Source organism: Ornithodoros turicata, unplaced genomic scaffold (genome assembly GCF_037126465.1).
Source record: "Ornithodoros turicata isolate Travis unplaced genomic scaffold, ASM3712646v1 ctg00001049.1, whole genome shotgun sequence".
Taxonomy (NCBI): Eukaryota; Metazoa; Arthropoda; class Arachnida; order Ixodida; family Argasidae; genus Ornithodoros; species Ornithodoros turicata.
In genome coordinates, this window is record NW_026999448.1 from 156,816 (window position 1) to 171,107 (window position 14,292).

Consider the following 14,292-nt stretch of genomic DNA (forward strand, 5'->3'; position numbering starts at 1 on the left):
AGGTTAACTCGTTCTAGATAACAGAATATGTTAACAATACCATGCGTGCTTATTGTCATATATACAGGGTACGTGACGTAAGTCTGACTAAATTTTGTGAAATCCGCAATGAACATTTTTTTTCTCAAAAGTCGTTGAATATATCTATTCCGGACGGGACCTACTCAAAGGTGGTGGTGTGTCAGATAGCGCAGCCGTAAATTAACTTTCGTGATTAATCTTTATAATTAGTGAAAATACGTCGACTATGTAATTGCAAAGATGTAGAGCAGAACCTTGAGGTGCCCTCAAGAACCGCAACCACAGCGCCTTTTTTGCGCTCTAGTAAAAAAATGTGCGAAAATACAAAATAATTGAGCACTGTGCGGGTTTTGCGACCAATTTCTCCTCTGCCTGTTTCGGTGTCACCCCTTCTCAACTGACATCAGGTTGTTCCTGAAATCACGCAACAGCCCGCTTTGTCCCTGGAAGTGAGGGAAATAGCGATGCCGTTTCTCAGTCTACATTGTCATAAAACATGCCGTATTTGATTTTTCTTTCCGTCGTTATGTTGCTTGATCTGCTAACACCTTACAACACAGTTCGCGATTTGATAAAACTACGCGACACACTATATACGCGATAAAACTACGCGATAAAACTACCAATGCATTGCTGTAAAAACGTGGCAGATAACACAAATGAAATCACCGATTCCGCTGCTCAATAAGTGTCTACGTTGTATCAGATTTTAAGAAAAGATAAACAACGAGGAGGCTAGGAAGCGGGGGAGGCCCATGTTTTAAGGAACAGCGTGATGTCAGTGTTGTCAAACGGTGACAGTGAGAGTTATAGGAAAAAGGGGACGCAGAACTCGCGCAACGCTCGAAGATAGTGCATTTTGCTAATTTTGTAAGGGCACAGAAAAGTGCTACTGTTTCGATTCTTGCTGACTAGACTTCTTAGTATAGTTCTCTACAAATTTGGAATTGCGCGCTCAACTTGTTTTCAGGAATTCTGAAGATTCATTATAAAAGTAATCAACGGCTGCACTAATTAGTGATACATCACCACCATCGAGTTGGTCCCGTCAGGAATAGATATATTCAACGACTTTCGGAAAGAAAAACAAACCGCGAATTTAATAAAATTCTGGTCAGTCTCAAGTAACGCACCCAGTATATATATACTAGTATATCACTCATTCTAGTTTGAGGCCTGTGGCTTGAACAGCCTTTGTTCCCTACTGATGCGGAACTCATAGTCCGTTTTGAGGCTTCGCGCAAGTGCATGCTCGCAATACAGGACGTCATTTTCAATTGTAAGCGGTGCGAATTACATCCGCCATATGAACAGGCTTTTAGCTACTGTGATTTTAATAGTGATTCCGATATTTCAGTCATTCCCAAAATTGCCCCTCCTCAAGTTGACTTGACCGGCGTACACCCTGCCCTTTATTGAAGCTAAGCATTTCACCTGGGATAATCTTTGTTCCTCAGCTTTAGAAAGACGTGTAAACATTTAGGTATTCTATGAGAGGTCCCACAGTGGTGAACAACTGGAATGGAAACCCAAGTGCGTCTGTTTCTTTTGTTGTTGTTGTTGTTCCGGTGGTACTTGTATGTATGTAGTTGAAAGTTTAGTGGCGCGAGGGCAACTAAAGCCAAAAAGCCGTTGGTACTTATTTTCGCTGTTTCAATTGCATTGGCGTGACTTTGTGCTTGCATTTCGAGAAAGCAATGTGTTCCTCACAAAGTGTCGTCCTCTTCGAAAGCGTTCATGTCATGCACGAAAGGCGAACCTGTCTTCTCCGGTTCTTTTAGTGCAACTGCAGTGTGCCCCAGTTTTTGGGTTTTTTTTCTTTTCTTTTCTACGACAAAAATAAGGACTGCTCAGTGTGCCTTCCGAAGCGGTTGCGTCGTGGTCCCTCACGATGACAAAATTCTGGGCTGTTGGTTCAGTGGTGCAGATGTCGATTCTAGCTTTCATGTTCCCTAGTTCGATTTGAGGGTAATGTCTTTCTTCTTTTTTATGAAGAGTGTTTTGAGATAACGGCACGGCTTTCCAAGCATTCTAATCAAACATATCATATCAAGTAATGCACGTCCCACGGAGACTGCGTATTAAGCATTACAGTGCTTCCGACGAGTGAGAAAACTTGTACTTGCATCAGAGTTTTTCTTTACCGCTTCTCGCATATTACAAAGTGCCTTCATATGGGACTGCGAGGAGTGTCGTTAGTGGCTAGTTGAAGTCTCTTATTTCACGTTATCAATGGCAGCGCATAAGGTTCTAGCAGACGGTTTGTAAGGTTATCATGCTTGTTGGCGCCAATTTGCAGTTATATAAAACAGAGAATCTTATCCACTGATTGGTTCAGACAAGCGATGTTACCTGAACGGTTCTCTAAAATTGTCTATCGTGTCCCCCCCATTTTAAAATAAAGCGAACCAGACGCCCGTAAAGGCTGGTTGAGAGTCCGACGGAGCGGGGCGTAACTACGCGCGGCGCACCGCCGAGCATCGCGAGCCGTCGCTCGTGAGTTCATAGTTCGACGACACTCGGCGAAGCGAGGCGCGGCGGCAATGCGCGACTACGTAAGCCGCCGTCGGGGGAGTAGAACAATGCTCTACATCTGGCGGTGGCCAGCGAGCTGTGCACGGCGTGGGCTGCGGTAGACTCGCATTTCCTAACATGGCGTCGCCCATTGAGCTTCGATCGAAACTCGAAAGGAACATCCGTGCCTACATAATAAACGACGTATGGACTAGAGAGACAAGCGAAAGAACGAGAACAGCTGGGAAGACGTGCGACTTTCTTATTTAATTCGGTGTTCATGTTTGGGGGTACCAAACGTACTACAGTAATACACACTTAACTGTGCAAACGATGGGAACACGGATTGTCTTTAATCGGATTCCAGCACGCGGGTACAGATATGACTGCATTCCCACTACGAAACGTGTAAATCTCTGCTGCTGTTTTCGTTGCGCTGCGCCGAATCGCGTCGGACTATGATCCCTGCACGATGAGGAAGCGTGGCGTAGCGAACGCAGGCTGTCGGCGCGCAGCGCAGGCGGCGATGGGCGAAGACTACGTCGGACTCTAAACCAGCCTTAAGAATTCCGGAAGAATGGCGATTATCTGCGAGAAACATTACGGCCGTTTCGCCGACTCTACTCTTGGCGCGATGAAAGGAAACTTTGATATGACGTCCGTCGGTCCCTACGATCTTATTACCATAGTTTGCGATTACATCTCTCTTCCTTTTGTCTTTGATTCTGGCGCTTATTTGAGCAACACCTCCAAGAGGCTTCTGCCCTGCGTGCGTCACACTGGAAGGCCTGCTGTTATTAGTGTGGTTGTTTCTATGAGGTAATTGAAAGAACGAACGAGAAGAAAGCTGGAAGCAGATCGCAAAGCAGACAGGCCTCCATAGGTGACGTAAGCGTGAATGCCCGATGTTATCTAGGAGGTGTTTGTTTACCAATCACTTTTTGTGTAGAACGTGACTCTGCTGCCACCTCAAGATGTTCTGAAATTAAGCACTCTTCCGCTTGTTTGTTTATTTTTATTTTTCTAGGGGAGGGTGTTGGTAACCGACAAACCTTCTTGATGGTGCCGGGAAGAGACTGTAACACGCAAAATTTTGAATTATGATAAGGGCAAGAACAAACTGAAGCGTACGATACAGTGATCATGGAGTAACAAGGTACAAGTAACAAAGTGAAGTGCAGTTACTGAATTCGTTTTCGTAGCTTATAGTAGAGTATAATTTCTTTTCATCATAATGTAGGATAATTTCTGGGGTTTTCCTCAGACGCTGCCACACATACGCCGGCGCATTTCCCTCAGAAGTCGCCCCAGGACACACATTTCTCATCGTCGACGGCATCCCTATTGCACACAGAGAGAACAAAAAAAATGGATCAGAACCAGCCTTACGAGTGGCAATCACACCGTTCCACACGCTACGAGCACAGCCCAGAATTCTGAGCAGCAGTACAGCAAAGAAAAGCTTGGCAAAAGTTATCAGAGCTGATTCATCACGTTTGCATTCCGCGCTGGGCAATTGCTGCATATAGCCGAGCTCTGATAGCCCGATATCCGATGTACAAACTCCCTTTCTCGTCTGCCCACGCCTCTGTCTGTCTTCCTTCCTCCTCGCCTTATACGTTTCTTTCAAGTTGGGTTTCTTACACGTTCTTCTGCTATCAAGCAGAACATGCATCAGAGGAGGTGTCCTGAATTCTGGTCATGTATAGTTAACCGAGCTCTAAAAAGCTCAAAATTCTCATGTGAACGCCCTGCCTTGAGGACACAGCTTTGACGTACATATTCATTGTTGTTCCGTTTCAGACATACTTGGAAACGAAACAGTGTGTTTGAAAATGCCGATTACTGCGAACATAACACACAAAATATTGAACGCTTATCAGTCCTGCATGAAGGAAGGTATGTATGGGACAGAAATAGGACAAATAGGACGACTGCAAGTGATATAGTCTGGGACAAGTCTCGAAACGTCGAAACATCGTGGAATTCCGTATAATTTCTTGCAGATAGATGTGACGAAGACGATTTGGAGGCGCTACGACAGGTAATGAGGGACTTGGGTGTCGGATCGTGGCCCGTGTTATCCACATATGATGAAGTTCCTGACTGGAAAGACACGTTCACCTTGCTTATGGTGAAACTCAAGTTAACCCCAATATTTACAATTGGTGTCTACCAGGATGTCAAAAATGTCACGGAGTATCTCATACAGGTAAGTCAATGCCAGTGTTGTACCCGCTGTCAGAAGTAACTTACGAATAGTGTCTCTCACTACTTCACTCAAAGGTAACGCAAAAATTGTTGCCGTCGCTACAAATTTGAACAAGCGTATTTACCGTTGCGAAGACTGTCGCCACTAACAATTAAAATTCTTGCAAATACTCTTCCACAAATTTTCCACTATACTGTATCGTTGCTCTCCGGGCATCTCGTTTCCCAGTGTACCTAAAACGTTGTTATATGTATTTACGTTCCCTGAAATGGCCAACAAGCAGTGTAAAATACACCCATTCGCATACAGCTTGCGTGCGAATAGGATAGGATAGGAATGTGTAGTAGAGCATAGCAACGGGCACGTTTGACACGTGAGGTTATCACGAGACAGCTGCGGTTATTGGAACGCAAATATATTATATCTTGCAAGCGAGAATCCCAAGGCGGCAGAGTGACGTCATGCTTCGTCGTGACGTGGCCCTGCGACATCAACAGTTGGTGGCCGTTGCCTACGCGTTGCAGGAAATACATTTAGGCCTGTCGTCATCTCCACAGCCCCCTTTCTTTTTTTTTAAATAAACATATCCCACACAACGCAGAGATATCGCAGCTTTCACGTGAATGCTTCTGATCATCAAAATCAATGGTTCTCGAAATACACGAAAAAAAAAAAGTGTGCATCATTCACTCGAGGTTCTTGTCACCAGTAACAGCAAGACAGTCGACTTTGGGGTTGATGGTGAACTTGACTCGGTGAAACGTACAAATTCGGTTCTCAACTTATGTTATTCGAGGGAACCCATAATCTTGCGAGCACGACCTAAGAACCTACTAAACCGGAGCAAATATGTAGAAGTGGGTGAGGCGAAGTAGCAAATTTTTATTCTGTATAAGAGATTATTTAATCGTTTATTGATAACGTATTGAATTGTTTATTGTTTCGTCGCTTTAGGTTTACCGGACACTGCTTCAACTGTTTCACAATGTTTCCCCGTAGAACACGCATTGTGAATTGCCAATGTTGCTTGTAAATCCCAAGTCCGTGTCGGCAGGAGAGTAGCTCCGAAATTTCTCTCAAGTAGCTCCAACGTTCCAGTTGCTTGTAACGCTTTCGAAGCACAAGAGAAAAGAAAAAGCGTGGTGTGGCGAAATTGTAGGGTTCAGTTCCGGGTGGAGCCCAGGGTGTCAAATCGAAAAAAATACGGATCCGGTTCGGGTTCAGAAGTTTCGGTTTGGTTCCGGTTCAGCTCCGGAGCGCAAAGAATAACGGTTCGAACCCGTTCCATACTGGTTCATAACGGTTCAGCTAGTGTATAGTGAGGGAAGCATCTGCACTCTCCGAAACTAAGCTAAAGTGTAGGGAACATGACGGCGAGATCTACAAAAACACCAGTATATCGTGTGTATCGAACGGTGGACCTGCGAAGGACATGAAAACGAAAGAAGAAGAAATGGAAAAACATTAGTCACTGCCATCACGCGGTATATAAACGGCGGTACTGTCGCCGGTGACAGCGTCTGCTTCGCAATTTTATACGTCATTCTGGTCTTGCAGAACAAACTAGTACACTAGATGGGTAGAAATCCAGCGAACCGGTAGAGATGTAGGAAGGGAGTTGCATCAGGACAGAAGCCGCCGATATTTCGAACAGAGACTGTTCTTTTTCTGGGCACCGTCCTCATCATTGGCATTGGCATTGGAAGACGTGGACGAAACGGGTGTGTCCCGTTTCGTCCACATGTTCTTGAACCCTCCATTATTCTGTAACGGGTCTGTAGCCTAGATCACTACGTTCACATAATCCCCTCCACACTCTAACAAAGCAGCCATTCACTCCGGCCGTAGAAGCCCGTACGGAACCTTTCTTCCCTCCGGGCTGTAGACCCACAATTCGCATGAGCCTTTAAACACGTCACACCTAACTCTTTAAATACCATGCCAATGATGAGGACGGTGCCCAGAAGAAGAACAGTCTCTGTTCGAAATATCGGCGGCTTCTGTTGTGAGGCAACTCCCTTCCCACAAAATAGTACACTGTTGTATAAACAGAGGCACAAGTAAGGTTATCTTGATTTTGTGGTATTCGTGAAGCCTTCCTTCAACGCCCGAACGAACAGAACACAAATTGTTCTTAAATGAAATCGCAACATATTTCTGACGAGCTGTAACCGATAATCAAAGAATGACCGCAGCAGCGATGACTGCTTTGCACGGCCTTTACAGGGGCGTATTTTAATAACTGAGGAACCCACATAATGCCTTCCGTGTTTGTTCCGCCAACGCGCTTCTTTCCGCGATACCCACCCCCGCGTTTTTTCGTTGCCCCGGCTTCTATCCTAAACGATATGTCCCACATGAATGCTCATCGGTAGTGCCTCTAGTGGTACCCGCACAAAACTCACATAAGACCACTATATTGCCCTATTATAATGCATGGATGCCGACGTTTTCGCGCGCTGTTATTTTTTTTACGCTGAGTATGGCTTTCAGGATTGTTTTTAGCTTTCGCACGCATAAATACGCCATTGTGCGCCACCGGAAGGTTCCCCGGATAAGTAGACATTGAGTTACGTGTGCAAATGCCGGTTAGGTTTATCTGCGCGCAGCCTGTATGTTGCTGTCCGTGACATTGTAAACGTAATATGCTAGTCAGCTAAATAAGTGAACCATGGTGTTTATGGTCAATATTTAGCGATTCGCTTAATTCCTGCTTCATATCACACTCCGGCACCCCGCTTTAGAGAACAATGAAAGAAGACGACGAGTAACAGCGTTTAGTACTTCGTGCACGTCCCTAACCATACAGTTAATATAGGAAGACTCTAGAGAACGTACTTGGCGCGCCGTCCATGGGATTCTCCTATCCCCTAGCCTGACCGCCCAGGCGCAGCCATCTGTTGGTCATGGACAGTGTTAGTGGACGAATTTCAGCCCCCTAAGTACAGCGGAGCTGCTCCGTTTGTTGCCAACCCTGTGCAGTCACGTGGGATGACAAACAGGGGAACGACCTGATGGAGGCAACGGTGTCCACCGTATGAAGCGAGTTCAGCCGTGTAATTGCGTTGAGTACGCACGAATCTTCGGGATACGTGCAGAATGGAGTAGTGCTAGCGGAATCACAAGGTAAACGTTGCCATATGAAACGTGAATCATATCTTATGTATGAGATTACCTGCGACACCGCTAACCCTTTGGTTTCCACCGACACGGATGAAGATGTTTACCGCCTGTGACGTGACGTTGAAGTGGCCTTTGTATGCTTTGCGAGTGAAATCAATAAGTCGTTACCCATCGTAACAAATGTAGGCATGTATTTCGGAAGGCAACAAAATTCCAAAGATGAATACACGCACTAAAATGCCTTTTTGATGCTGCTCTGCGAACCAACTGGAACCCGAAATGGCAAAAACGAAACCACCCAACTACCCGCCATTCCATGTTCTGGTCTGTCGAGTTTCGTGATAATAAAGTGACGAACGAACGGCAGCACACAAGCAAGTGGTGTAGTGGGAAAATATTCACTGCTTATTTGTTTAACGAATACATATGAGATACGCATATAGTACGCCGAATTTAGATAGCAAGTGATGGATTTAGGAAAACGAGCACGTCAAGTTTAGCGGAATGAAGCATCCAACGGAAGGCAACACCTTCCATGACCAACGGATGGCAGCTCCCGCGTTGTCGCGCTTTTTTGAGCGAGTCCGACCCGCTTGTCCCAAACAGTGTGATTTGCTACATCATTGTTGTTGTTATTGCTAAACATCACGGTACCATTACCATTGGTATTGCTAAATTGTGTACGTGAGGAAACCATTAAAGAGGAAGCGCAAGTAAACCATCGCGAAGAAGGAGAACACTTGAGGGATACTAAGCTTCGGATGTTTAGCAGAATTTCAAGAAAGTGTGAATTCGCACTGGCGACATCCTTGGCTAAGTGGAGCTGTGCAATATGAAATCTGCAAAGCAGTGCCGACTCATCGTGTTGTTGTCATGAGCGCGATGCGTGCGTGCTGAGGTAGAGCAGAGGGCATTTGCGTCGAAAGGTGAAACAGAAGAGCCCTGAATCGTTTCTGGAACCGGTCCGGAACACTATTTCGTTCTTTAGTTCAGGTTCAGGTTCAGTTCCAGGCCGGTGAAAATATAGCGGTTCAGTTCCGGTTCGCGTTCGTGAAATAATTCCGGTTCAGCTCCGGTTTTCGGTTCGGTTCGGTTCCAGTTCGACACCCTGGTGGAGCCAACCGATGAAGAAGATAGCTGCTAGATCTACAGGGTCTTACCCTATAAAAGTCTACCCGCCGGCATGCCGTGCTCGGTAATTACTCAGTGCAGGGGCACATTGTGTGGTCTTCATATAAAGCTGATAAGGACATTCAATCATGGTACATTTCGAAGTGGTTAAGCAACGCAGCGCGAAGTTATAACGCAAAATGTGCAATTCCCTAGTCAAAACAATCAAGATGGCGATGTTGCGAAGAGGAGCTGACATGCTGCTCCCCAGATGGAGACGGGTCGCATATCCTGCAAGCCGGATGGAACTGCGGTTTTCATTTCGCTTTCGTGTTACTGCCGTATGCATTCTGCTTCTGAAGTGAGCAACGTGAGGAACGAAATTGCCAACGTAATTAGGAGACGACAACCAAAAAGGGATGTCGTCTGCTTATACTGAAAGGCAGTGAAATAACGTTACGCCGCAACGCCTCTGCATGCCAAAGCGACACGTCGCCGTCTGGGGAGCTGCGTCACAACTGCGCTTCCCAACGTGGCAGTCTTTGCTCTTTTGACTATGGGAGTCGCACATTTTGCGCTATAACTTTGTGTTGCGGTGTTCAATCACTGTGATATTTACCGTGATTGAATGTCCTTATGAGTTTTATACGTAGGCAACACAATGTGCCACCTGCATTGAGTAATTGGCGAGCACGGCATGCCAGCGCGGGCAGACTTTTATATGGTAAGACCCTGCACTCTCCGTGGCAACCTGGTCTTGCGGTCTCGATGTGAATCCCAATGCTAACGATCTGTAGCGTCCCGTGGACGACGATGAAGACTTGCCACTGCGCCTGCCAGCCAGTTCTGCGGGCACCGTCCTAGCGTAAGGCCACGAACATCCCCAAGCACCACACAATATTGGGCACATATTGGCTGGTCATTGGCGATAGGGCCCAGTATATGGGACCAGTTTCGCCAAGATTTCCCCGATATTGGCTCAAACTGGGCAGTTTGAGCCAACCTGGGAAAAATCCTGGCAATATAGACCCCATATTACCCGTGTACACGCCATATTGACTGATAATGCAGAAAATGTTACGTACCCGTGTTGCTCAAATGACCAAGCAGCACGGCAAGATGGGACGTTGAAACGCGTGAAATGTCCAATTCAATACGTCGTTACATCCAACAACTTCCCGCAGATGATACACATTGTTCGAAACAGACAACGTACGTGGCAATCCCATCATCACAGTCACAAGAACTCAACAACTCAACTTTCCACTTCCTGGAAGCACCCGCAATCTTGCTTCGCGACGCCAATGCGAATCGCTCGAAACGACTGAGAATGTGGTCGTTTGAGCGAAATCACTATACTACAACTAATGGGCATGCGCGACAGTCAGATCGGACGTTTCATACGGGCTCAAATGTCGCTGGTTCCTCTAATGATAACAGAATTGCGGCAGGTCAAGTAAAAAACAATGTTTGATAGGAAGGGATGGGTCTTCTGTAAAACTAGGTGCTTTCAAGTTACCGCACGCAGTGTGAGTTGCTGAGGCGTATGTCCGTCACCGTCACGAAAGTGTTTCGCTCCTTTGTATTTTTGGGAGCGCGTTTAAATTTTTGGTGCATACACTATTGTGATCCCAATTAAGGCGCCTGAGGGATGTTTGGCATTGGTAGTTCCGTGGGACTGCCTGCCTAGCACTAGTTGATTCTGCTCTTAGTTTTTAGGGCGAAGGCAGTACTATTTTTGAAATGTGATATGGGCAAGCTTTCGCTTGTCCCATCCTACAGTTGGCAATATGACTGCCTGGGTCCTTCAGCAAGACGGGCATAGTACCTGTTCTTCGTTTTTTCAGCAATGCGGTGTTGTTCTTGTAATGCTGTGCAACGTGGACCAATAGGATCTGCAGAAATGAAAAATCAAAAAGAGAGAAGTAATATCAGTGCTGGATATTAAACCGGATAATGATTTTTTATTACACGGACTCCCTGTTGGCGTTACCACGAAAATATTGGCGCAATATGGGCAAAATGGGCTCGCCAATATGGGCAGCCCATATAGGTCCAATATGGAGGCTGGTTGCACTCCCCATATTGGCAGCCCATACGGGTCAAGTATTGAAAAAAAAATATTTGCGTGCTGCTTGCGTCTGCCTGCTGGGACATTCCATCATCGCCGGTTAGGACTCGCGTGGAGGAAGACTATCATCGTTTACATTTGGTGACCCGAACAAAGAACACCATGTTCGGCGTAATTCGGCCCTTCATCATCCCAAATTTTCCATCCACCAGCAAGTCACTCTTGATCTGTTGGAACGATTGCTCGTGCTGTGGACCCCAGTACCAGGCCGCATCCGAAGAAAGGAGCTCACGAAGTATTTTCGTCTTTTCGGCCAACCCCGGAAGGAACTTCATCAAGTGTGTAAGCATCCCGAAGAGCGACCGTAGCTCACTGGCAGACTCAGGTGCCCGCATCTTGCGTATGACTTCGGTCTTTTCAGGGTCCACATAGATCGTACGTACGTCCGGAATGTGACCCAGACAGCGGATCCTGGTCCTACTGAACTAGCATTTCTCCTCGTTGAGGGCGATGCCCGCGTCTGAGAGTCTACGCAATGCTGCGTGGAGACGCTTGTCATGTTGTTCTTGACTTTTCCTGTAGATCAAGACATCATCCATATGACACACAGTGCCGTCGAGGTCTTGAAGGATCCGAGACATCTCTCGTTGGAAAAATTCCGGGGCAGTAGCGATACCAAAGGGCAGATGAAGAAATTGGTATCTTCCCAACGGGGTGATGAAGGTGGTCAGTTCCTGACTTTCTCGTGATATGTGGGCTTGCCAATACCCAGCATTGGCGTCGAGCTTACTGAACACCTTAGCTTCAGTGATTTTGCTGAGGTTCTCTTCTACCGTCGGCATGATCACGCGCTCACGAACGACTTGCTTGTTGAGCTCGCCGAAATCAACACAGACGCGTAGCTTGCCGTTCTTTTCCCTTAAATGGTGTCATCAACGGCTTTGTTTGTATGGATAACGAACCTACATGGTGACTCCAAGTTACAACTGAAACGTTTCGTCTCTGCGGAGCCGCGAACTATTCCAAACAAGGAGCCGAAAAGCGGTTTCGATTTCTGCCCTCAACTCGTGCGATCAGCGCAAAACTCTAGCTATTACGCAGTGGTTTTCCCATGTGTATGACGTAAAACGTCCGCGACGTTTATTGGTGGAAAGTCCACACCGGAAGTTCAGGTGGTTTCCGCAACTTCCGTATTGCTGGGTGCTTTTTCAATATGGACGTGGAGGTACAGCCAGCACAGCAGAGTCAACAAGTCAGCTTTTCAGCTACCTTTCAGCAGCTGAGAGGGACCTGCTACGTGCAGCAGAGTTTGGAAGCCTTGCTTTTCAAATGTTGAGCCGCTAATCGACTTCAGCATGAAGAGGAAGTTCCAATGACAGACTGTTAGATCAGCATCCATCATGATGGAGCACATGGACAGTTTGTGTAATTATCGTGTTTGACGGCGCCGTGTAAAGGGGCCGGAGTGGTACATGCATAATAATGCCGAAAGAAGTCGACTGCTTATGTTGCAAGGAGCTGCACTTAAAATAGCATATTTGGAACTTCGAGGGCAGCACGAACCTAGCGCTCATATTCACAAGTAAGAAGCGTGTCTCATGCACAATCATGCTGGTTAGTTTCAATACAAAATAATTATTCTGAACTTTTCGTTATTGTTCGTCACTTATTCAGAAAGAGTGCTGCTGAATTAATACTCGGCGTCCTACTAGCTTTAGCTTTGTTCAAAGCTTGCGTGTCTCATACAGGAAATAGATACACTACATCCCAACAGTTCGTGAGGTGGGCGTTGTACAAACTTGGAAAAAAACAAGAGAATCGTTATACCGGTCTGCGCGGTGAACAGGATACGCAAAGCCTTTCCCATAGTAACTACTACATGCTTTAAATACCCAGGATACTAGGTGGAAGTACCCCCTACAGAGGGTGCTCTTGCAATTTCAGCTGTAGACACATGTCGGTAATGATTATGATAATGACCCCCCTCCCCCCAACTTTTTTTAACACCCCTCCATGCTTGGTATTCTGGATAAACCACTGTGCTCATCCCTGGTACAAAGCACCATCACATCAGCCTGCTCCACCTGGTAAGAACTACATTGGGCTCTCAATTCCACCACATACACAAATCCAATCCTGTTCTGACGCATCCTTTTGTCCACCCATTCAGTCAGTATGTCGTAAGTGTTGTTCGAATTCTTACTGTCTGATAGCACCCAAATAGTATTGTTTAAGCACCTCAAGTATTTTACTGCAGCCGGGTAGAAATACCACAAGACACACCACACCTCCTCAGAACAATCAGATATAAACAACACGCGTACGTTTGGTAGGGACACAATACTCTCCACGCTAGATATGACATCACTGTATGCTAATATCCTACAGAACGACGGAATCACAGCGCTCTGCCAATACCCTTTCTACAACAAACACCAGAAAAGATACGGAAACCATCCTCGCTCTAATGAACTTGGTCCTTAAACTAAACTACTTCGAGTTCAATGGGGTAATACTACCTGGGTAGTTTCATTTATAATCGAATGATGCCCGCCGGTCACATTTTTTATTTCTCTCGAAAAAAATATATGTTATCCCACCCACAAAGAGATGCAAATGCAAAAGGTGCCTGACCGCAGTTCTCTGCGATATTTTCTTCTCCGCCCACGGCGCTTCGAAGCAACCGGCGCGATTTCGCGGCTTAAATTTTTTCCAACTTTGTGACCTTGTATCTCTTGAACGAGATGTCCCATTTGAACGATTTTTTTTTGCTGAGAGAGTGGATGGTGCACGTTCCACCGTGGGCTGTTAAATTTCTATGGTGAAGAGAAAAGTGTACGAAAAAAAAATCCCGAAAACGCAACAGAGAACCGTTTTACCGCACGTTTGGAAGGTCATGGCCGCGGCCCTGGATCTCCGACTGTGACGTTCTTCCCATGAGCAGAAAGATCATTTGCTCTTTCGTTTGACGTCAAACACACTGCTTTATCTTCAGCCATTATCCCGTAACAATGCCGTGAACACGGTAGGGTAGGGGAAAATTCTCATTTTCGCGGCAGTTTTTACCCAAAAAGGACATCTTGAAATTTTCCAATATTTCGTACTAACATAGCTGAAGCATAGCTTTTTTACGATATGCAATAAAATGTTTGCTTATTTTGGTCCCAGAGGGCGCGCAATTTTTTTTTTCGCACCCGTATTGGGCAGCGCTCGCAGGGGTCAGACAGATGTACAAAGAATG

The 14,292-nt window shown here is 46.1% G+C and overlaps 1 protein-coding gene across 2 annotated transcripts in view; it reads left to right on the forward strand.

Moving 5' to 3' along the window:
- Positions 1-14,292, forward strand: part of LOC135376171 (neprilysin-1-like) — a 148,938-nt gene that overhangs the window by 46,897 nt on the left and 87,749 nt on the right. For both annotated transcript variants that reach the window (XM_064608766.1, XM_064608765.1), the window contains exons 6-7: positions 4,339-4,434; positions 4,542-4,747. In XM_064608766.1, the coding sequence (XP_064464836.1) occupies positions 4,339-4,434; positions 4,542-4,747 (302 nt within the window). The remainder of the gene's footprint in view (positions 1-4,338; positions 4,435-4,541; positions 4,748-14,292) is intronic.